This window comes from Pan paniscus, chromosome 13 (genome assembly GCF_029289425.2).
Source record: "Pan paniscus chromosome 13, NHGRI_mPanPan1-v2.0_pri, whole genome shotgun sequence".
NCBI classification, from domain to species: Eukaryota; Metazoa; Chordata; class Mammalia; order Primates; family Hominidae; genus Pan; species Pan paniscus.
Window position 1 is genome coordinate 68,030,585 of NC_073262.2, and position 22,565 is coordinate 68,053,149.

Consider the following 22,565-nt stretch of genomic DNA (forward strand, 5'->3'; position numbering starts at 1 on the left):
ATGAGACCAATCTACTCCCAGGCGTTCCACTGCCTCCTGATCTAGAGAGAAGCAGCTGGCAGTCTCTCAAAAATTTTAAGCTCTTTGGGGGTACACTGAGACCAAAATTTAAAAATTACTGAAACCCTTGGTTGACTGAAATGCCCAGTCAGCAGTCATTTATGATCAGATAATGATAAAGTAAAATTCAGCCATGGGAAACATTAAACCTTCCAGCCTTAGGCACCTGATAAGAGCTTGCATCGTTTCCTTTTTTAAGAAATCATCAATTAGAGACTGTTTCTGATCATAAAATTTAATAGAATTTTTTGACTTACAGGCCTTTGAAGATATATACATTGAGCAGCGAAAAACCATTAAGACCATGTTAGAATATGCTGACAAGGTTTTCACTTACATATTCATCCTGGAAATGCTGCTAAAGTGGGTTGCATATGGTTTTCAAGTGTATTTTACCAATGCCTGGTGCTGGCTAGACTTCCTGATTGTTGATGTGAGTATGCTGCACTTTGCTGCTTTATTCATTGGCATATATGTAATAGTTCTAGCAATGGTGCCTGACACAGTGTAGGCACTCAGTAACACTGTATCAGCCCAAATATAAATTATGTTTCTCATTTCACAGTGAGAGGATGCCCCAAAACATTTTTTACCAATTTAAATACATATACATTCATAGATAAAAATCAAATGCCATCATACTATACTTATTCATTTAATTTCAAATTAATATTTAAAATCTCAAGTTATGCAAAATAAAATATGAATTTAGAAATTTTGCTTTTTGCATGCTCACATTTCGCAAAATAACTTGTATTTAAATTTTTCACAGGCATCTTTGACATTAGTATGTTTGTCATCACTAAAGCCTGTTGAGTTTAGGTCACACAGATGAATCATTAATTACAAAGAAATTTGAAAGTCCAAAAAGCAAGAGACACCACTTGATTTGTATGATATAGAAGCAAATTGGCTATTGACCAAGTAGCCAAAGATTTTATTGAACTACATTGGTGTTGAAATAAAATAAGATAGAGTACTAAAATATGAGGGTTTTTATATAATTGAATATGAGGCAAATCTACCATTAAATGTACTACTACTATTAAATGTATAAAGGCTACATGCAGAATTACATTAACAGTCTCTGGCAATAAAGGAAGACAATAAATAATATTTAGAACTACATAAGTGTGGACATTACAAACAATAGAAAATGCACCAAAACTATAACCATTCTTTTATTTGTATAATGGGATTATGCATGATACTATTTCTTTTCTCTATTTTCTGTATGTACTTATCATAAGTTGGTAAATCCATAATAAAAATATCTGATACTTGATATATCTATGTTAGGATAAAAGTATCAAGTCAACACTGCTTGAATATAAGGAAACTCTTAAGAGAAATCTAGTTGTCCTGCAGCTAATGATCATATTACCCAAAGTACTGATATTTACCTTTTTAGATTTAAGAAAACTATTATGATAGTATATGAAACTGATCAACACTTTGCCTTAAATCAAATATGCTTATTGCTCATCTATTTCATTATGAAAGATACAAATATAAATAAGTCATTTTTCTAGTCCTGCAGTAGCTTACAGTTGAAAAGTGAGGACAGCTGCGTACACAGTAAGTCGACACCTGTATTACAAGTGCCACCTCTTTACTTGAGGAAGGAGGAAAGGCTTCAAGAGGGAAGTGGAGTGTGAGCTGGAGCTTGAGAGATGTGAATGCCAGCAGGCACAGCTGAGGGAGGAACACGGATTCGTTAAAACGTTGGTGCATGACATGCAGGGTGGGTTCCAGAAACAAGTAGATAGGGTGAGGTAAGCCTTTGTAATGGGATGATAAGGTAAGAAAGATAAGTTAGAAAAGAGTCTGAAGAACCTGAGGTGCCATCCAAGGAAATTTGGACTTATTATTTAATACAGAGGAAGCTATTGAAGAATTACATATAGGGAAGTGACAAGACCTGCTTGTTCTTTTAGGGAAGGAAGTTAGGTGGAGGTGAGAATGACGGAATAGAAAGGAGATTATTTAGAGATCAAAACACCAATTAGGAGATTGCTGCAATGTCCCAGAAAGAGAAGGCCTATATGTATCTCCTTTTCCACATTTAGCTACACAAGTCACATAAAATTGAATATTTTACAACTTCTTTTCAGCCAGTAAATACTACCCCATTCAAAATATTTTCCTCTGTCTAACTTTTATCTTTCATCCTTTAACTTATGCTTATCTCTTTTTGGTTCTGTCTTCAGAGAAGGTAAAGTACTACAGGTCCTTATATCTTAAATACAGAAAAGCTTCACAACTCATGATAATTCAGTAACTATTTTTCAATTATCTGTTAAAAAGGGACTTACAAAGCCTAAGAGTTTGGATTTTAAGGGAACTATATGAACTATATAAGACATAATTTTACAACTCATTGTTTTCTGTATTCAAGAGGCTTCACTTTCAAATTGCATGTGCAAAATTATTTTGAATAAGTTGTTTTTTGTAACAACTTTCAATGTGCTTCCCTTATTTTCCTTAAAAATATATTTTTCAAATATATTAACACCATACTCTTAAAAGCTATATTGCATATTTATTTTTATTTATCTGCTTTTGAAATTCAGGTGTACTTTAGAACAAAATATCTTTACTTAGCTTATATAATTTTAATAATTTTTCTATATGTTTTCAAGGAAATTGGACACATGTATGTCCCCCTGACCGTTTTTCTTTTTCTTTTTAGCTAAGACTTTATAATTTTTCTCAACTACATTAGTCAACTGTATGAATAACTAAAGACAACATTGTTCTTGCAATTTCTAATTTATCATAAAATCTCAACTTTTTTAATTCACTAATTTTGTCTGACCTAATTAATGATATTATGCCCTTCACACTGAAATTTACAAAAGTCAAAGCTGCTTTTTAGAGGCCTATTCCTTTTTAAATGTGTTCATGCTCATATTCACCAGTGGTTTGTATAGTTTACTTGTGTATCAAATGTTACTTTCCATTTCAGATCTGCTCAATATTATTAGAAATGATACAGAAATAAGTTTTACAGATCTGTAGAGGAAGATCACATTTCTATCTCTTTTTTTTCTTTACTTTTAATTTTTTAAAAACATTTCCTACCAAGAATCTTGAAAAAAGAGGACATATATGGGCTTATTTTTTATAAGTGTTCACAGACTAGTATCATTAACTTCACCCTGGGAACCTGTAGAAATGCAAATTCTTAGGCCTTTCCCCAAACTTACTAAATCAGACTCTGCTATTGGTGTTTTTAACAAGACCCCTGGGTGATTTTGAAACTCATGAAAGTTTGAGAATTACTGATTCATTGCATAGAGCAAGGCTGAACTGTGTAGACATTTTTACATGTAAATAAGAAAATTGTGTTGCTTTTTCTGTACAGGTCTCACTGGTTAGCTTAACTGCAAATGCCTTGGGTTACTCAGAACTTGGTGCCATCAAATCCCTCAGAACACTAAGAGCTCTGAGGCCACTGAGAGCTTTGTCCCGGTTTGAAGGAATGAGGGTAAGACTGAATGCCTTAGAGTTTGTCAGAATTATTATTGAGAGCAGACTGACACTTTGTACCACGGAAATGTCAAATTTATGGAGAATTTGTGTCTTACACATTCATACTGACATAGCTAATCAATCAAAAATAATATTTACCAGATGTCCATAATACTTGGCACTGCTGGAGTCACTCACAGAGTATATTGCCAGAGGGATTGTTTCTGATTAGCTAGATTTTCACTTTGTGGAAAATCTCTATAGTTATACTGCTGATTTGAATCAAGATTATTTATGTTCACTTCATTTATAAATGTGCAGGAAATCCTACTCGCTGTAGTTTAAGCCTACCAAATCATTACTCATCATTTCTTCACTACTCTGCTGTGATACACTTTGAGCCTTTTGATGTTTGAATCAGGCCTTTTAGTTCTTAAACACAGGCTGAAATGGCTAAAAAGTAGGTCAACTGGAAATCTAACGCTCATTTAGAAGGGTGGTACAAAAGAACAGAGGAGTTTGTGCTGACATTTGTCGTCCCCTGAGGCACAAAACCTGAGACCACATACCCTCACCACCTAGAAAATGATGATGCCTTGTCTCAGTTGTTTTAGCTGGTTCAAAGGGGATTTTAAAAAAATGATACTTTTTGTGATATTTGAAAATAAGTTACTTAGACTTTATCTGCATGTTATAGTGATACTAGCTCATATTTTCTAACTAAGAAAATAGTTACTTAGACTTTATCTAGTGTTACAATCACAACTAGAGATGAATGGTGTGTGTAGATGTGTGTCTGTATATGCATGGTTACATAGAAAAGTGTTATTAGCGGTAAAATTCTTTTTACTTTACCAATTAGAAAGAACAGTTTTTGCAGTAGAAGGCTTAATAAACAAAAGGTATCAATCTTTCAGTACCAGAATACTGTTTATATTTTCTGTGTGGAATTTGATCCCCAAGTGGTCTCTTTCACTCTCAGATTTTGGACAGCAAATTGTATGGTTTGTATGATTTTTTGAAAGTGACGTTCGCTTCTATATTCATGCCACTGTTTATACTCTTAATTATTTTTGGCATTTACTGTTAGTTCCATCCTTTGAGGTAAATTTGCTACATGTGTATTATTACCTCTTGAGAAAACATTCTCCAATATAAAATTCGTTGTATACTCTTCTGATTTATAATTTTAAAATTCTTAGTTGGAGCTACCAGAGTCTAGTTTCTACCCAATATTCAACTTTGAAACAGATTTTTTTAATCATTTGACTGTTCTTTTAGTAATGTTTAAAAATAAGTAAATATTTGTTGTTGGCTTTTCACTTATTTTTCCTTCTCATCCTGTGCCAGGTTGTTGTAAATGCTCTTTTAGGAGCCATTCCATCTATCATGAATGTACTTCTGGTTTGTCTGATCTTTTGGCTAATATTCAGTATCATGGGAGTGAATCTCTTTGCTGGCAAGTTTTACCATTGTATTAATTACACCACTGGAGAGATGTTTGATGTAAGCGTGGTCAACAACTACAGTGAGTGCAAAGCTCTCATTGAGAGCAATCAAACTGCCAGGTGGAAAAATGTGAAAGTAAACTTTGATAACGTAGGACTTGGATATCTGTCTCTACTTCAAGTAGTAAGTAATCACTTTATTATTTTCCATGATGTGTAATTAAAATGAGTCTAAAGTTTTTCTTCCTCATAATGAGATATCCACCTGTTAGAATGGCTATTATCAAACAGATAAATGACAATAAATGCTGGCAAGAATGTGAAGAAAAGGGAACCCTTGTACATTGTTGGCAGGGATGTAAATTAGTATAGCTTTTATGGAAAACAGTATGGAGGTTTCTCAAAAAACTAAAAATAGAACCACTATGTGATCCAACAATTCCATTACTGGGTATATATCCAAAGGAAATTAAATCAACATGTCAAAGAGATGTCTGCACTCTCACACTCACTGCAGCACTATTCACAATAGCCAAAATATGGAAACAACCTAATTGTCCATCAGCAGATATGTGGATAAAGAAAATTGTGTGTGTGTCTGTGTGTGTGTGTATATATGTATATGTATATATATACACACACGTATTTCTATATACACACATATAGATATACACTGTATATGTATATATCTATACACACATATAGACATACACAGAAACAGTGTTTGTGTATGTGTGCGTGTATATAGAAGTAGTCAGGGAAGGGGCAGAGCCTGTGGCACTAAGAAACTGAGAAAATGTACAAGACTTTTGTTTTCAGAATTACTATGTCCGCACAACAGAAAAAGTATTTCAAAAAGTAAATGCGCTTGAACGTATTTGTTTTCAGTTTAGGAAACTGCTTCTTTTCGTAGCATGCCTTAAAATAGTATGTTCAACAATATTAAAAAGATTTTCAAAAATAAGCCCTCATGATTGATGATTGGTAATAATCATTTAAAAACTTATTGGATGTATATATATGTGTGTGTATACACGCACACACACACACACACACACACACACACCTCTATAGACATACACAATGAAGTAGTATTCAGCCTTTAAAGAAGAAGGAAATCCTGTCCTTTTATACAACATGGATTCACCTGGAGGAAATTAAGTGAAATAAGCCAGGCACAGAAAGACAAATGACACATGATGTCACTTATATATGGAATCTAAAAAACACAAACTCACAGAAACAGAAAGCAGAATGACAATCACCAGGGGCTGGGGGATGATGGGAGATGTTGGTCAAAGGATACAAAATTCAATTCGACAGGAAGAATACATTCTGTAGAGCTATTGTACAGCATGGTGACTATAGTTAATAATAATATATTATATACTTGAAAATAGCTAAGTGAGTAGATATGTTTTCTCATCAGAAAAAAATGAGTATATGAAGCGATATATGTATTACTTAGCTTGAGTTAGCCATTTCACAATATACATATATTTGAAAACATCATTTTGTACAACATAAATATATTCATTTTTATTTGTCAATTAAAAAATGAATATATTTTTGAAAAGCAATTAAAATAAAAATGCATATACATTTTAGGAACTCTATATAGATGCACTAAAACTATATAAAAATGATATAATACTATACAACAATAAAATAAAATTCTTCTTCCTCTGTATTTACAAATACTTCCTTAGGCCCATCTGCCTAGATTCCTCTTACCATGATTGAACTATCTTTTCTGCCCCACGCTGGAAACATGATGGTTCTAAAAACTTTATTGTCTCCCCGACTATGCATTTGGTAGCATAGCCAAGTCCTTTGTTACTGGGAGTTTAATCTAGGCACTCATTGTTTTCCTCCCTTCCTACTCTGAGGAAAGAAGTGCTGGCCCCAAGGGGGGTTGAAAAGGGGTGTGTGTGTGTGTGTGTGTGTGTATGTGTCTGCACGCGTGTGTGTAGACAGAGAAAGAGAGAGAGACTTTCAGATAGGAAAATTGCTCTTTTGCAAATGAAAACTTTCCAATTAAGACTATTGTGTCTGCTATGCACTCATAATAATTCATTCAGCTATTCAACTGACTGCAGTATTAAATCTCCACTAGCTCCTGGACACAATCCACTTACACGATCCTCAAGACTATTAAAATAGTCAGGAAAGGGGAAGAGCCTGTGGCACTAAGGAACTGAAAAAATGTACAAGAGTTTTATTTTCAAGATCATTATGTCAACGGAGCAGAAAACAAATATTTAAAAAAGGAAATGCAGTAGAATATATTGTTTTCAGATTAGGAAACTGCTTCCTCTTATAGAGTAATCACCTCAAAATAGTATGATCAACAATATTAAGAAGATTTTCAAGAATAAGCTGTCATGATTGGTGATTGGTAATAATCATTTAGAAAAGAATAAGTAGAAAAGAAAGCATTAAGATAAATAACGCAGCATACTTTTGAGCTTGTCTCATGCTGCTACTATATACATGAAATCTTTTCATCAAAGTTCATGATATATTTTTATATAAACACATCAGAGTCAAAGATTGTTGATATTGTTTTTATGATAGCATATTGTTACAGTAGATCATTATTTAATTATATATGCTAAATATCCACATAAGATGTTATAGAGGAATATAAATTTGAAGTATTTTCAATGCATATCACAAAACATTGCCCCAAAAGTGAATACAAATTTCAAGCTTATTTATATGCCTGTATTGAATACATGTCAAATAGAATTTTGATCAATTATTCAATTTATTTTCTAAAATTATAATTTTGGGAAAAAAGAAAATGATATGACTTTTCTTACAGGCCACGTTTAAGGGATGGATGGATATTATGTATGCAGCTGTTGACTCACGAAATGTAAGTCTAGTTAGAGGGAAATTGTTTAGTTTGATTAAATGTATATTTCTACAATATTGTAATTTAGTGATATTGTCAATAAAATAAAATTATGTGCTTAATTTATAAAACCCATCTATATTATAAGGATAAAATATTTAATCATACTATTTCTTTCAAAATTATCATAGGATGATTTTCTCTAATCACTCTGTATCTTTTAACATATCTTTTCTAGTATTTAGCAAGGCACCTGACACAAAACTTTATTGTATGTATTTTCAAAATGAGACATTTTATTTTTGGCTCTGATAGTCCTGGTCATTTGTGCATTAGAAGTTCTCACAGGCAATATTTTTCATCTGTAATATATTTCCTCCAGCTTTTGATCTTCCTTATAATAGGAAGGATATGACTAAAAACGGGGACAAAAATAAACAATTTAGTGTTTCTCTTGGGAAAGTGAGATTAAGTGGTAGAAGGGAGGGACTTTCCTAATCTACTTTATACATACCAGTACTTTGAATTCTTTTCTATAATTTTCATTAATTTCTCACTATTTAATGAGGAATGAAGTCACATTTTGAAAAAAAAAAAAAAGAGATTGATTTCTGGTATGCCAGAGCATGATAATAAAGCTCAAAATGCTCTTTCCCTAGCACCAGCAGCTAGCTTTCTGAGTGAAGAATTCCTGAGGTTTTTTTTTTTCTTTTTTCCACTTCATAAAAACAGAGAGGGAGCAAGAAAGCATGAAAAGCCCTGCATTGTATCTCTATAAGTGCTATCAGGAATTCCAGTTATGAGATTTTTCTGAATAGTAATAATAATTTATTGTTTATCACTATTCACTGTGCCAAGGACTTTCTCACATTATCCCATTTAATCCTAAATGACAACCTTATTGTATAGGTGATACTAGCTCTATTTTACTACTGAAGCAAAGAGACTTAATGCGTTAAATGGGAAAACAAGTTTTTGAACCCTGACCACAAATAATGGCTCATACCCACTTTCCACAGCGATTCTTACCTTTTTGATTAATTAATACAATGCTCTCTCCACCTTCCTTATCAATAGCTTATATGCCATGAAACATTTTCAGTTTCTTCTTTAATAACTTAGCAGACCTTTTCTGCTGCAAAACTCCTGGAATTTCCAGCACATTACAAAAGATGAAAGCCAATTGAGCACTACATTTATGAAAAGTTGCTGGATCTTGAACTTTAATTAGTAAATTGCATCAGATAAATGCAAATTTAAACCAAAATAAAACGTTATCTACACACCTACCAGATTGGCAATACCAAAAAGTCTGACAATACCAAGTTTTACCAAGGATAAACAGCAATAAGAACACTTGTACAATGCTGATAGGAAAAAAAATAGTTAAATAATCCTTTAAAAACAGTTGGGTATGATCACATTATTTGAGAAAGTTAAAGATATTTTTTAATACTGCAATTCTACTTTGAACAACGTATCCTAAAGAAACTTATGCACATGTTTAGGATAATCTATGTACAAAAATGAATATAACTTTTTTTTGCACTTGCAAAAAACTGGGAGCAACTCAAAAACAGTAGAAATAGGCAAATAATTGAATACTATATAGTGATGAAAATGAATGAATACCGCCATATACAACCACATGGATGAGCCTTAAAAATACAACATTGAGTTAAAGAAACTAGACACATACTATAATTCTACTTATATAAAGTTCGAAATTGACAAAACTAAGCTTATTGTTCAAAACTGCATACTGAGGTGTTAACTTGAAAGAAAAAGCAGGGACATAATTACCATAAAAGTCAGGATAATGATTACCTCCAGCAGGGATGATGGAGTTTATGTTTGAGAAGGGTACACCAAGGGTTTCTGAAGTTGTAGCAATGACCTGGGTTATGGATTTCACTTATAAAACATATTATATTTTGCATTTATGTATTATGCACTTTCCTGTATGTATATTGTCTTTTAAAAGTTTTAAAAATATAATTTTACATCACTGTTAACTAAACTCACATACACAAAATCTCATCGAAGAATAAGCAGTTTTACAATATTCCTGATATTTTCCATTTTGCTGTATTTCCTTAGAAACAAAATTATGCTGGTCATAATCCTCTAAATTGATTTCATAACACAGTGGGTTATAACTTGCATCTATTATCATCATCAGGGATTGGTTAACTGAGTTGGTTAGAACAATGTCCTATTAGACCTGTGAAAGCTTACAGCTAAGGCGCAAACCTACTATCACAGTTTTCTAATCAAAAGTGGATTAGACAAGAGATAGTATCATTGTTACAGAAACAGTCCCTACTGAATAGGATAAAGCAATAGATTCATTTTCAGAAAGGAAAGATCAACCTATATACCTACATGCAGACCTACTACAATGATTCTTGCCTATCTAAAGAAATGTATTATACCAAACCCTTACACTTAGCAATTACTACTGGCCGCCACTGTTCTAAGCATATTTATATGTTAATACAGTTAATCTTCACGACCACACTATGAGGTTTTAGTTTGATTATTTTCATCTCACAGATGAGAAAACTGAGGCAGAGAAAGTAAATCTTAAAAGTTTTGACATAGAATAATGTGACGCTGACATCTCTTTTGTAAGAAGAGGAAATCTTTAATTTGCATGCTGTGTTGGGAACTTTGCTTAGAAAGGAAAGTGCATTCATAATCTGGGTATTTGTTGGATGAAATTGTCTATAATCATTCAGACTTCCATATGGTTATTTCATTTTCCCAGGTAATGAATAGTCTTGCAGAACTCTTCAATAAGCATGTGAGATTTGAAGGTTCATAAAATCTGTTTAGTGTTTGGTTTATTTTCATTCCAGAGATTAAAACATGCTTAGATAATTAAAAACTCACTGATGTACTTTTTGTGAAACAATTACTAGATATAATGGTTACAATTCTTTATATTTTTTAGGTAGAATTACAACCCAAGTATGAAGACAACCTGTACATGTATCTTTATTTTGTCATCTTTATTATTTTTGGGTCATTCTTTACCTTGAATCTTTTCATTGGTGTCATCATAGATAACTTCAACCAACAGAAAAAGAAGATAAGTATATTAAAACTTCATCCTTGCTCTGAAATATGAACTAAATATTTCATACTCTTTCCTTTAGCCTCCAAAATGCAATCACCAAAAAAAGAATTAAAAATTCAGAAATTATTTTGAGACATTTGATAATCGATAAGCTTTTAAGCAATTAATAATTCAGATAGCATATTTTTGATATTTTTAGTCTAGAAATATGACTAATATGGCATAATTTATATATTGAATAAAGGCATCTCTATAAATACAGATATTAGCAACAATAGAATGAAATGTGGGAGCCAATTTTCACATGATTACTAAGGTGGATTTTATAGCCAGCAAAGAACACAATTTTAACAAGTGTTGCTTTCATTTCTTTACTTTGGAGGTCAAGACATTTTTATGACAGAAGAACAGAAGAAATACTACAATGCAATGAAAAAACTGGGTTCAAAGAAACCACAAAAACCCATACCTCGACCTGCTGTAAGAATAACATATTTTCATTGCCTGTTAAAACTATATTACCTAACCGTTTCACAGCCCGAATTTCTAGAAACTAGTTATTTTTGTGGATTTGTAACACAAAGTTTTTTACCTTAACAATGTGACTAGCTAGCCTAAATAGCTTGAAAAATGTACTTTACTTATATAATATGTATAAATTATATAATGCATAACGTATTTTATATGTAAACATATAAAATACATAGAAATAAAATTTGCTATACTTAAGTGCCAGTGGTATCGTACAAGCTGATGTCATTAAGACACTTCTAATAACATCAAAAATAAAATACATACATACATACATAATGTGAAAATATTAAATGTTCTCAGAGTACAGAGGAGACAGATCGGAATAATTGGTACGTCACAGATTGGCCTCAGTTTTTGTCCAACTCTGCAGATTGAATGGAATCATTAATGAAACAGGCCACAGGTTTTGCTTTTTTCTGGTTAAACAAAAAAAAGGCAAACCTCATATTTTCCCCTACTATCCCACCCTTAAATGAGATGATATCATTCTTTGTAGGGCTTTTTATTGGCTCTTCCAGGTGTACATTTGCCAGTGATACTGTTCGTTCAGTTTGGCTGCTGCAGGGAGTTGCTGCCAGGAGAATCGCTAAGTTTTTCTATCACTCCTGAAGGACTAGCTCATATATTAAGTCTCAGAAAATCTTCCCCAACGTATACATGGTATAAAACACTTCAGTGTTTCTCAGAAATCTTGACTCTATAAATCTATTGGTGACAATATAAAACAGACCATAATTAAGTGTTCAGTTGGTAAGCCGGCCAATAACTCAAAGAAAATGGATAGCTATATTGGGTCAAACACAAAGGGTGTACAACTTGAGCCTAGTCTTTAGGAAATAATACAATTTGAATGAATAGAGAGAGAAGCAGAGAACATTTACTATATGAGAAAATGTATACTTCATAGCCATATAGACAAATATATCAGTGCAGAATAGTGATGCATTTGAATTAGTGAGTAGTAGACACTGGTTTTCCGAGTTACATGAGACAAGGTTACCATACGAGTCTGAAGAAATTTGTTCTAATTAAGCAATACAAATGCAATATAGTTAACAGAACAGCCTAGTAATGTGAAAAGAAAGATTTTAGAGAGTTTAACCTAGAGACTGGTGTGGAACAATATTAGAGGCAAAATAACCCTCGGCCATAGACAAGAAGATAAACCCTTACATACAAGAAGATAGTCCATAATCTGTGTCCAACCAGCAGGACTGGAACTACTCCAGGAGTGAAGTTAGCCAATAAGAAGACTCAATTGGGATGAAACACAGGAAAAGAGGGAGGATGCAATGAAAAAACTGGGTTCAAAGAAACCACAATAACCCATACCTCAACCTGCTGTAAGAATAGCATATTTTCATTGCCTGTTATGAAACACAGGAAAAGAGGGAGGATATGTAGATAACAGAGAATCTAAAATATAAGCTAGTTGATATTTTGTGAAACTGTTGGTTCCACTATCATATACTGAAGTCATATGAAGGCACTGGGAAAAATAGCATTAGAGCCTATGAAATGTCCAGACTGAAATAAGGATTTTAGCATTGTCAGAACAAAATTCAGTTGAGCTCTGAAACACAGATTCATTTTTGAAAAATAATTAGAATAGAGAAAAAAACAAAATTCTCAGAATGAGGCCTTGCATACTTCATCAAGATATAGGAAGAAATAAATCAATGAAGAAATGAGCTTGAGTTTGTTTCCATCAAATGACATGGATTTACCTGTAGTGGTAGGGGTGTGTGGAAAAAGTTCAACACATTCAGCTAGAATATTATCAGTGTCAATTTGGCAATTTAGCAAGTAACTAGTAAAATCCATTTATTCCTGCATTGACAATATGTACTATGTAGTATGCTAAGCATTTGAACTTAAATATTGAACAGTATGGAGTCTAGTTAATGCAATGGATAGTAATCAAATAGTCCTGCCAAAAAATGGAAGTATCCCAGAAAAAAAGGGATACTTTCAGCTGTGAGAGCTGATTAGGGGGAAGGGGCTGATTAATCAGGGAAGTTAGGGAAGGCTTTATTAAAAAAAATATACTAGCTGAGGATGGAAAAAAAATAGAAAGCATCAATAGCCAGAGTGGGATGAGAAGAGAGCCCTGTAGAAGGGGAATGAATTTGTGAAGGTCCTTATGTAGGAGGGCTGGTGAGACTGGAGTGCAGAAAGTCAAGGTTCATTTGGGACACACCGAGAATAAAGAGGTTAGGATAAGCCCAAACTTTTCTGGGCCTTGGAGGCCATGTTAAGGAGTTGTTTTCATCCTAAGAGCAGTAAGAAACCGTTAAAGTGGACCCAGTCAGTCTGGGCTTTGTGGTGATCACTCAATCGGTTTCACAGAGGCCATGTGAATACATTGTAGACTTGTTTTGGAGCTATTTCAGAGATGGTAGGTAGCCTGAACCATAGCAATGTGCAGATTAATAAAAGTGGATGGATTTGTGAGCTATCACCAGAGTGAAATTTAAAAGTTTGTCTATTAATTGAATATGGGAACTAAAGAAGGAACCAACAAGAATGACTGGTGTCTTTCTGCTTTGCACAACTGGATAAATACTGATGTCATGCAGGAAATGAAGAAGGGACAGAAGTGGTGAGAAAATTGGAGATGCTAGTTTGCAGAATTTGGCAAACGAGTCAGAGTGAGAGAGTGAGAGGAAGGAGGAAGGGAGAGAAATGATGAATATTTAGAAGTAGCAAAATAAAGGTTTCTTAAGATTCAGAAATTAGGTTTAAAGGAAAGCAAAAGGAATTTTAGAGAGGAAAAGATCGAAGAGAGAGGGAATAATTACGGCATAAAAATGCACAAGATGTGGGACAAGGACATAGTGGTCTAGGGTAGCTTTGGAAAGAAAAAGGGGCTGAGTCCTCTAATGAATTTGGAGTAATATATGAAAAGAACATGGAAATTAAAATAATATGAAATGCAAAAGGAAATAGAGGAGTTTATTTAAACTGTTTAAATTTAGTGTTCTAAAAAAAGTAAAAATAGAGGGCAAGAGAATGGAAATTTATGAGAAGTTTGGAATTATCTTTGGAGCAAATGAAGGACAAAGGATTGCTAATTGTTAAATCTGAAGGGCCAAGATGAAGTTAGAGAACGTAAATTTTTGGTGAATAAGATCTTCAGAATTATACATCTTGTTCCAGCATATTTGACACCCTGGGATTTAAATGGGAGAACAGAACACAGAGACTCGAGATTGGAGTTGTACATTGAGACGTCTGTCTCATTGGACAACTCTATGAACAGGGAATCTAAACAGTTTTTTATTAGTCATGGTAATATTAAAATTAAGACCAAATTTCTGCTTTTAAGATATTTTTAACTTACTATACTCTAGGAGCCATATCTGAGAGAAAAATGGTACTGCTCCTGCTTTTGAGGGGCCTCACAACAAGTGGAAGGGAAAGAAAACTAAAATTGAATAAGAGCAAACCATTTGCAATACAATGCCATACATTTTATGATCAATGAAAGGACTCAGTTTTCTGAGAGCCCTAAGTGCTTTAAACTCAAAACTGAGTTAGAATTCATGAGACAGAGAAGGAGTGGGGGACATGTGTTTTAGACAGAATAGTAGACAGATAATCTATGTAAAATGATACAGTAGAACCTGCATAAGCTTCTAAGAGTGGTAGGCAGGAAATATCAGAGGGTGGAAGTAAGGGGAAGGTGCCAGACTTGGAAAGTTAAACTACAGTAAATTAATAATTAATAAGGAAGGGTTTGAACTAAAAGTAGACACATTTACTGGGTTGAAAAAGGCCCTGAGAAGACAGATCCAGCTGGAGTAATAGAAATCTAGTTCAGCAGGCCAAATACGCATTCAGAGAAAAGAGCAAAACAAAATAGAACAAGTAGTGTTTGATGTCCAAAAATCACCATTGGAAGTAATAGAAGCCTCCCAATAGAAAGAGGGCAGAACACTAAGATGTAGAATCCAGGCCACTAAAAGTGTCAGGATCTGGGAAAGCAAACCATTAGGTGTATATGTAGCAGAGTATTAGTCATTCTAGTTGAGAAGGTAGAGAAAGGCAGCCCAACAGAGGTAAGTCAAGACCAGATCCCTAGATTACCTGAGAAACAAAGCAGATACGTGCAAAATGGAACAATGCAGAAACCAACGATCAGAACTGGTTTACAAGTTGGGGACTTAATTTCATAAGCAAGACATAAAGCAATTAGTACTTGGAAATAAGGTCCAAATAGACTAGGGCAAAGATTGAATATTTCCATTGTGACTTTTTAAAAGATAATTTTATTCTTACAGAAGAGTTACTCATAATGAATACTCTAATGAATCTATACACAGTGTCCTCTTATTTTAACATCTTATGAAACCATAGATCAGTTCTCTCAACTAAGAAATTAATCTTGGTATAATACCATTAAATAAAATACAGAACTGAGTCAGATTTCACCAGTTTTTCCACTGAAGCCTTTTCTCTAGAATGATGATTTTTAAAACATCTTAGCTGAACTTTAAAATGAAATTTAAGATGCTGTAGCTTTAGTGAGAGAATATAAAGTCAGAAATCAGATGAAAAATTTAAAAAGAGAGAGGAAAACTTGGAGAAGTATTTATTTATTAGTTACTTAAAGTAAAATTAATACCCTCCCAACATATGGGATAAAAAATTTTATTACATGACAAATATTTACTAACTGTCCGTCATAACATGATGGTGTTCTGTGCACAGAGAACATAATAGGTGAGTTTATAAAACCTGGTATCAATGTTAGTATAAATAAAACAAATACATTTGAATACAGTTGAATATACAATATACAAAATTTTCTTCCAAGTATAAAACGAAAATAAAATACACTACTTTCTTTAATAGAATAGAACATTGTAATAATGTTCCATTGCATTTGACCCTCACATAAATGCTATGAGGTAGCATTAAGAGATAAGATTTGAGGCCGGGCATGGTGGCTCATGCCTGTAATTCCAGCACTTTGGGAGGTCGAGGTGGGCAGATCATGAGGTCAGGAGTTTGAGACCAACCTGACCAATACGGTGAAATCCCGTCTCTACTAAACTTACAAAAAGTAGTCGGGCATGGTGGCGTGTACCTGTAATCCCAGCTACTCAGGAGGCTGAGGCAGGAGTATCGCTTGAACCCGGGAGGCAGAGGTTGCAGTGAGCCAAGATCGTGCCACTGCACTCCAACCTGTGCAACAGAGCGAGACTCCATCTCAAAAAATAAAAAAAATTTAAAAAAAGAGAGAGAGAGATAAGATTTGGGATCTGACATGGAGCTTCCCTATTTACACTACTTACCTGCTTTGTGACCTAAGGCAAGTTACCTCAGCTCTCCAATCACTGGTTTTGCAAGGAATTTTTTTTTTGTAAAATGTTGTGAGGATTAAAGATGTGTTTTTATAAAAGCTACATTTTTTGTTGCTTTCTTAAAATCAGAAGAATTGAATTCGATTTTTTTAAGGTTTCTAATGGAACTTTTACATATTATTTGTTCCAGAACAAATTCCAAGGAATGGTCTTTGATTTTGTAACCAAACAAGTCTTTGATATCAGCATCATGATCCTCATCTGCCTTAACATGGTCACCATGATGGTGGAAACCGATGACCAGAGTCAAGAAATGACAAACATTCTGTACTGGATTAATCTGGTGTTTATTGTTCTGTTCACTGGAGAATGTGTGCTGAAACTGATCTCTCTTCGTTACTACTATTTCACTATTGGATGGAATATTTTTGATTTTGTGGTGGTCATTCTCTCCATTGTAGGTAAGAAGAGGTGCTTTTATTCAGTTAAGGAATATAGTGGTAAAAATGTGTGTTTTAAAACTTTAGAGGTGTTTTTCACTAATCTTTCTCATTCATCCCAAACTCCCAAATAAAAATCTAATAGTCCATTGTTTTAGTTTTAGTTTGCCATTTCTCTAATTGCATGCTGTGCTTGAAATGATGAGTGGAATACAAGGAATTTATATTTTCAGCTTTCATTTATTCTCATTTAATATTTTCATCTATTCTCATCTCAGAAGACAATAACTGCAACTTTGGTAGAATACTCTTGTACCTGGTCATACTCCTGTGGTATTGACAGTTACTGCTTTGAATAAACAACCAATCCACACACATATATACATAAATCATTTGAAGTAGTCACATAATTCATAAATATGACCTCTTAAATAATTGGAATAGTGTATATGTGCAGTTATATATATAATTACACATATATAAGTTTCATGTTATCTTTGGGTGCAGACAGTTTTCTGTGGTTTGCAATATCTCTTTTTGGAAGCAGATATTTTGTTTGAAAATCCAAAACAGATTTGTTATCATCAATGATACATTAATGTTAGGATACATACATACATTAAGTCCTAGGAATGCAAAAGGTTTATTGGAAAAAATATATATATACAGTGTTTATGTATAAGATATTAAATGAGGTACTGGAAGTAAATATAAGAAGATTTAAGAGAAGGTTCTACCTATTTGGGGAAACAGAACATTCACATGGAGGGGAAAATTATATAGCACTCTTTAAACTACTTTCTTTAGTCGAATAGAACATTGTAACAATGTTCCATTGCATTTGATTCTCACATAAGTGCTATGAGGTAGCATTAAGAGGTAAGATTTGAGATCTGACCTGGAGCTTCCCTATTTACACTACTTACCTTCTCAGTGACCTAAGAGAAGTTACCTCAGCTCTCCAATCTCTGGTTTTGCAAGGAATTTTTCTGTAAAATGTTGTTGTGAGGATTAAATCAGATTATGTATATATATGCACTTAGCACTGTGCCTAGCATGAAGAAAAGACTTAGTAAATGTTCAGTTTGACCACAAGAAAAAGTTGATATTATCACCATTTACTCATGCATAAAAGCAAGTGCCAGGATTCAGTCCCAAGTACATCTGTCTCCAAAGCCTATATTTTCTTCTGTACATCACGCTGCCTACGCCCAAATAACATAGAATCTCAGAAAGTAAAGAACTCTCATATTCCTGACCCAAAATCATACACCTTTAGTTCTTATGCAAATACTAGAACTAGTATTTTGGACATATAAATTAATTTCTGTACTTGGCCACTGTATGCTTCATGATGTCTTTGGACCTTCCAGGGTTGAGTCATTTTTTTGATAGATGCTTTCCTTGAACTAGGAAAAATGGCCCTTATTATCTTCATTTAATATAAAGATGTAAATGTTATAACACCAAACATACCAGTTTCATTTTGCTCAACAAACATTGCAGATTATTTGCATATATACATGTACCTAACTGTCCTGTTCACATTTTGTAAAACTAATGTAATTATGTAAACTTTCATTTGCTACTATTAAGTATAACAATATTTTTGTTATTTGTTGATTTTCTACAGGAATGTTTCTGGCTGAACTGATAGAAAAGTATTTTGTGTCCCCTACCCTATTCCGAGTGATCCGTCTTGCCAGGATTGGCCGAATCCTACGTCTGATCAAAGGAGCAAAGGGGATCCGCACGCTGCTCTTTGCTTTGATGATGTCCCTTCCTGCGTTGTTTAACATCGGCCTCCTTCTTTTCCTGGTCATGTTCATCTACGCCATCTTTGGGATGTCCAACTTTGCCTATGTTAAGAGGGAAGTTGGGATCGATGACATGTTCAACTTTGAGACCTTTGGCAACAGCATGATCTGCCTGTTCCAAATTACAACCTCTGCTGGCTGGGATGGATTGCTAGCACCTATTCTTAATAGTGGACCTCCAGACTGTGACCCTGAAAAAGATCACCCTGGAAGCTCAGTTAAGGGAGACTGTGGGAACCCATCTGTTGGGATTTTCTTTTTTGTCAGTTACATCATCATATCCTTCCTGGTTGTGGTGAACATGTACATCGCGGTCATCCTGGAGAACTTCAGTGTTGCTACTGAAGAAAGTGCAGAGCCTCTGAGTGAGGATGACTTTGAGATGTTCTATGAGGTTTGGGAGAAGTTTGATCCCGATGCGACCCAGTTTATAGAGTTTGCCAAACTCTCTGATTTTGCAGATGCCCTGGATCCTCCTCTTCTCATAGCAAAACCCAACAAAGTCCAGCTCATTGCCATGGATCTGCCCATGGTGAGTGGTGACCGGATCCACTGTCTTGACATCTTATTTGCTTTTACAAAGCGTGTTTTGGGTGAGAGTGGAGAGATGGATGCCCTTCGAATACAGATGGAAGAGCGATTCATGGCATCAAACCCCTCCAAAGTCTCTTATGAGCCCATTACGACCACGTTGAAACGCAAACAAGAGGAGGTGTCTGCTATTATTATCCAGAGGGCTTACAGACGCTACCTCTTGAAGCAAAAAGTTAAAAAGGTATCAAGTATATACAAGAAAGACAAAGGCAAAGAATGTGATGGAACACCCATCAAAGAAGATACTCTCATTGATAAACTGAATGAGAATTCAACTCCAGAGAAAACCGATATGACGCCTTCCACCACGTCTCCACCCTCGTATGATAGTGTGACCAAACCGGAAAAAGAAAAATTTGAAAAAGACAAATCAGAAAAGGAAGACAAAGGGAAAGATATCAGGGAAAGTAAAAAGTAAAAAGAAACCAAGAATTTTCCATTTTGTGATCAATTGTTTACAGCCCGTGATGGTGATGTGTTTGTGTCAACAGGACTCCCACAGGAGGTCTATGCCAAACTGACTGTTTTTACAAATGTATACTTAAGGTCAGTGCCTATAACAAGACAGAGACCTCTGGTCAGCAAACTGGAACTCAGTAAACTGGAGAAATAGTATCGATGGGAGGTTTCTATTTTCACAACCAGCTGACACTGCTGAAGAGCAGAGGCGTAATGGCTACTCAGACGATAGGAACCAATTTAAAGGGGGGAGGGAAGTTAAATTTTTATGTAAATTCAACATGTGACACTTGATAATAGTAATTGTCACCACTGTTTATGTTTTAACTGCCACACCTGCCATATTTTTACAAAACGTGTGCTGTGAATTTTCACTTTTCTTTTTAATTCACAGGTTGTTTACTATTATATGTGACTATTTTTGTAAATGGGTTTGTGTTTGGGGAGAGGGATTAAAGGGAGGGAATTCTAAATTTCTCTATTGTATTGTATAACTGGATATATTTTAAATGGAGGCATGCTGCAATTCTCATTCACACATAAAAAAAATCACATCACAAAAGGAAAGAGTTTACTTCTTGTTTCAGGATGTTTTTAGATTTTTGAGGTGCTTAAATAGCTATTCGTATTTTTAAGGTGTCTCATCCAGAAAAAATTTAATGTGCCTGTAAATGTTCCATAGAATCACAAGCATTAAAGAGTTGTTTTATTTTTACATAACCCATTAAATGTACATGTATATATGTATATATGTATATGTGCGTGTATATACATATATATGTATACACACATGCACACACAGAGATATACACATACCATTACATTGTCATTCACAGTCCCAGCAGCATGACTATCACATTTTTGATAAGTGTCCTTTGGCATAAAATAAAAATATCCTATCAGTCCTTTCTAAGAAGCCTGAATTGACCAAAAAACATCCCCACCACCACTTTATAAAGTTGATTCTGCTTTATCCTGCAGTATTGTTTAGCCATCTTCTGCTCTTGGTAAGGTTGACATAGTATATGTCAATTTAAAAAATAAAAGTCTGCTTTGTAAATAGTAATTTTACCCAGTGGTGCATGTTTGAGCAAACAAAAATGATGATTTAAGCACACTACTTATTGCATCAAATATGTACCACAGTAAGTATAGTTTGCAAGCTTTCAACAGGTAATATGATGTAATTGGTTCCATTATAGTTTGAAGCTGTCACTGCTGCATGTTTATCTTGCCTATGCTGCTGTATCTTATTCCTTCCACTGTTCAGAAGTCTAATATGGGAAGCCATATATCAGTGGTAAAGTGAAGCAAATTGTTCTACCAAGACCTCATTCTTCATGTCATTAAGCAATAGGTTGCAGCAAACAAGGAAGAGCTTCTTGCTTTTTATTCTTCCAACCTTAATTGAACACTCAATGATGAAAAGCCCGACTGTACAAACATGTTGCAAGCTGCTTAAATCTGTTTAAAATATATGGTTAGAGTTTTCTAAGAAAATATAAATACTGTAAAAAGTTCATTTTATTTTATTTTTCAGCCTTTTGTACATAAAATGAGAAATTAAAAGTATCTTCAGGTGGATGTCACAGTCACTATTGTTAGTTTCTGTTCCTAGCACTTTTAAATTGAAGCACTTCACAAAATAAGAAGCAAGGACTAGGATGCAGTGTAGGTTTCTGCTTTTTTATTAGTACTGTAAACTTGCACACATTTCAATGTGAAACAAATCTCAAACTGAGTTCAATGTTTATTTGCTTTCAATAGTAATGCCTTATCATTGAAAGAGGCTTAAAGAAAAAAAAATCAGCTGATACTCTTGGCATTGCTTGAATCCAATGTTTCCACCTAGTCTTTTTATTCAGTACTCATCAGTCTTTTCCAATGTTTGTTTACACAGATAGATCTTATTGACCCATATGGCACTAGAACTGTATCAGATATAATATGGGATCCCAGCTTTTTTTCCTCTCCCACAAAACCAGGTAGTGAAGTTATATTACCAGTTACAGCAAAATACTTTGTGTTTCACAAGCAACAATAAATGTAGATTCTTTATACTAAAGCTATTGACTTGTAGTGTGTTGGTGAAATGCATGCAGGAAAATGCTGTTACCATAAAGAACGGTAAACCACATTACAATCAAGCCAAAAGAATAAAGGTTTCGCTTTTGTTTTTGTATTTAATTGTTGTCTTTGTTTCTATCTTTGAAATGCCATTTAAAGGTAGATTTCTATCATGTAAAAATAATCTATCTGAAAAACAAATGTAAAGAACACACATTAATTACTATAATTCATCTTTCAATTTTTTCATGGAATGGAAGTTAATTAAGAAGAGTGTATTGGATAACTACTTTAATATTGGCCAAAAAGCTAGATATGGCATCAGGTAGAGTAGTGGAAAGTTACAAAAATTAATAAAAAATTGACTAACATTTTAAGTTGTGCATCTTTTCTCCTTCCTGTCCACCTATTGTTCTTTTTT

The 22,565-nt window shown here is 33.9% G+C and overlaps 1 protein-coding gene across 3 annotated transcripts in view; it reads left to right on the top strand.

Annotated features, from left to right (window-relative positions):
* The window catches only part of SCN2A (sodium voltage-gated channel alpha subunit 2), a 152,032-nt gene extending 129,768 nt beyond the window's left edge, over window positions 1-22,264 (top strand). For all 3 annotated transcript variants that reach the window (XM_055108684.2, XM_063595424.1, XM_055108683.2), the window contains exons 20-27: window positions 320-493; window positions 3,428-3,550; window positions 4,885-5,166; window positions 7,810-7,863; window positions 10,799-10,936; window positions 11,300-11,404; window positions 16,958-17,228; window positions 18,841-22,264. In XM_055108684.2, the coding sequence (XP_054964659.1) occupies window positions 320-493; window positions 3,428-3,550; window positions 4,885-5,166; window positions 7,810-7,863; window positions 10,799-10,936; window positions 11,300-11,404; window positions 16,958-17,228; window positions 18,841-20,036 (2,343 nt within the window). In that variant the 3' untranslated portion in view covers window positions 20,037-22,264. The remainder of the gene's footprint in view (window positions 1-319; window positions 494-3,427; window positions 3,551-4,884; window positions 5,167-7,809; window positions 7,864-10,798; window positions 10,937-11,299; window positions 11,405-16,957; window positions 17,229-18,840) is intronic.
* The last annotated feature ends 301 nt before the right edge of the window (window positions 22,265-22,565 follow it).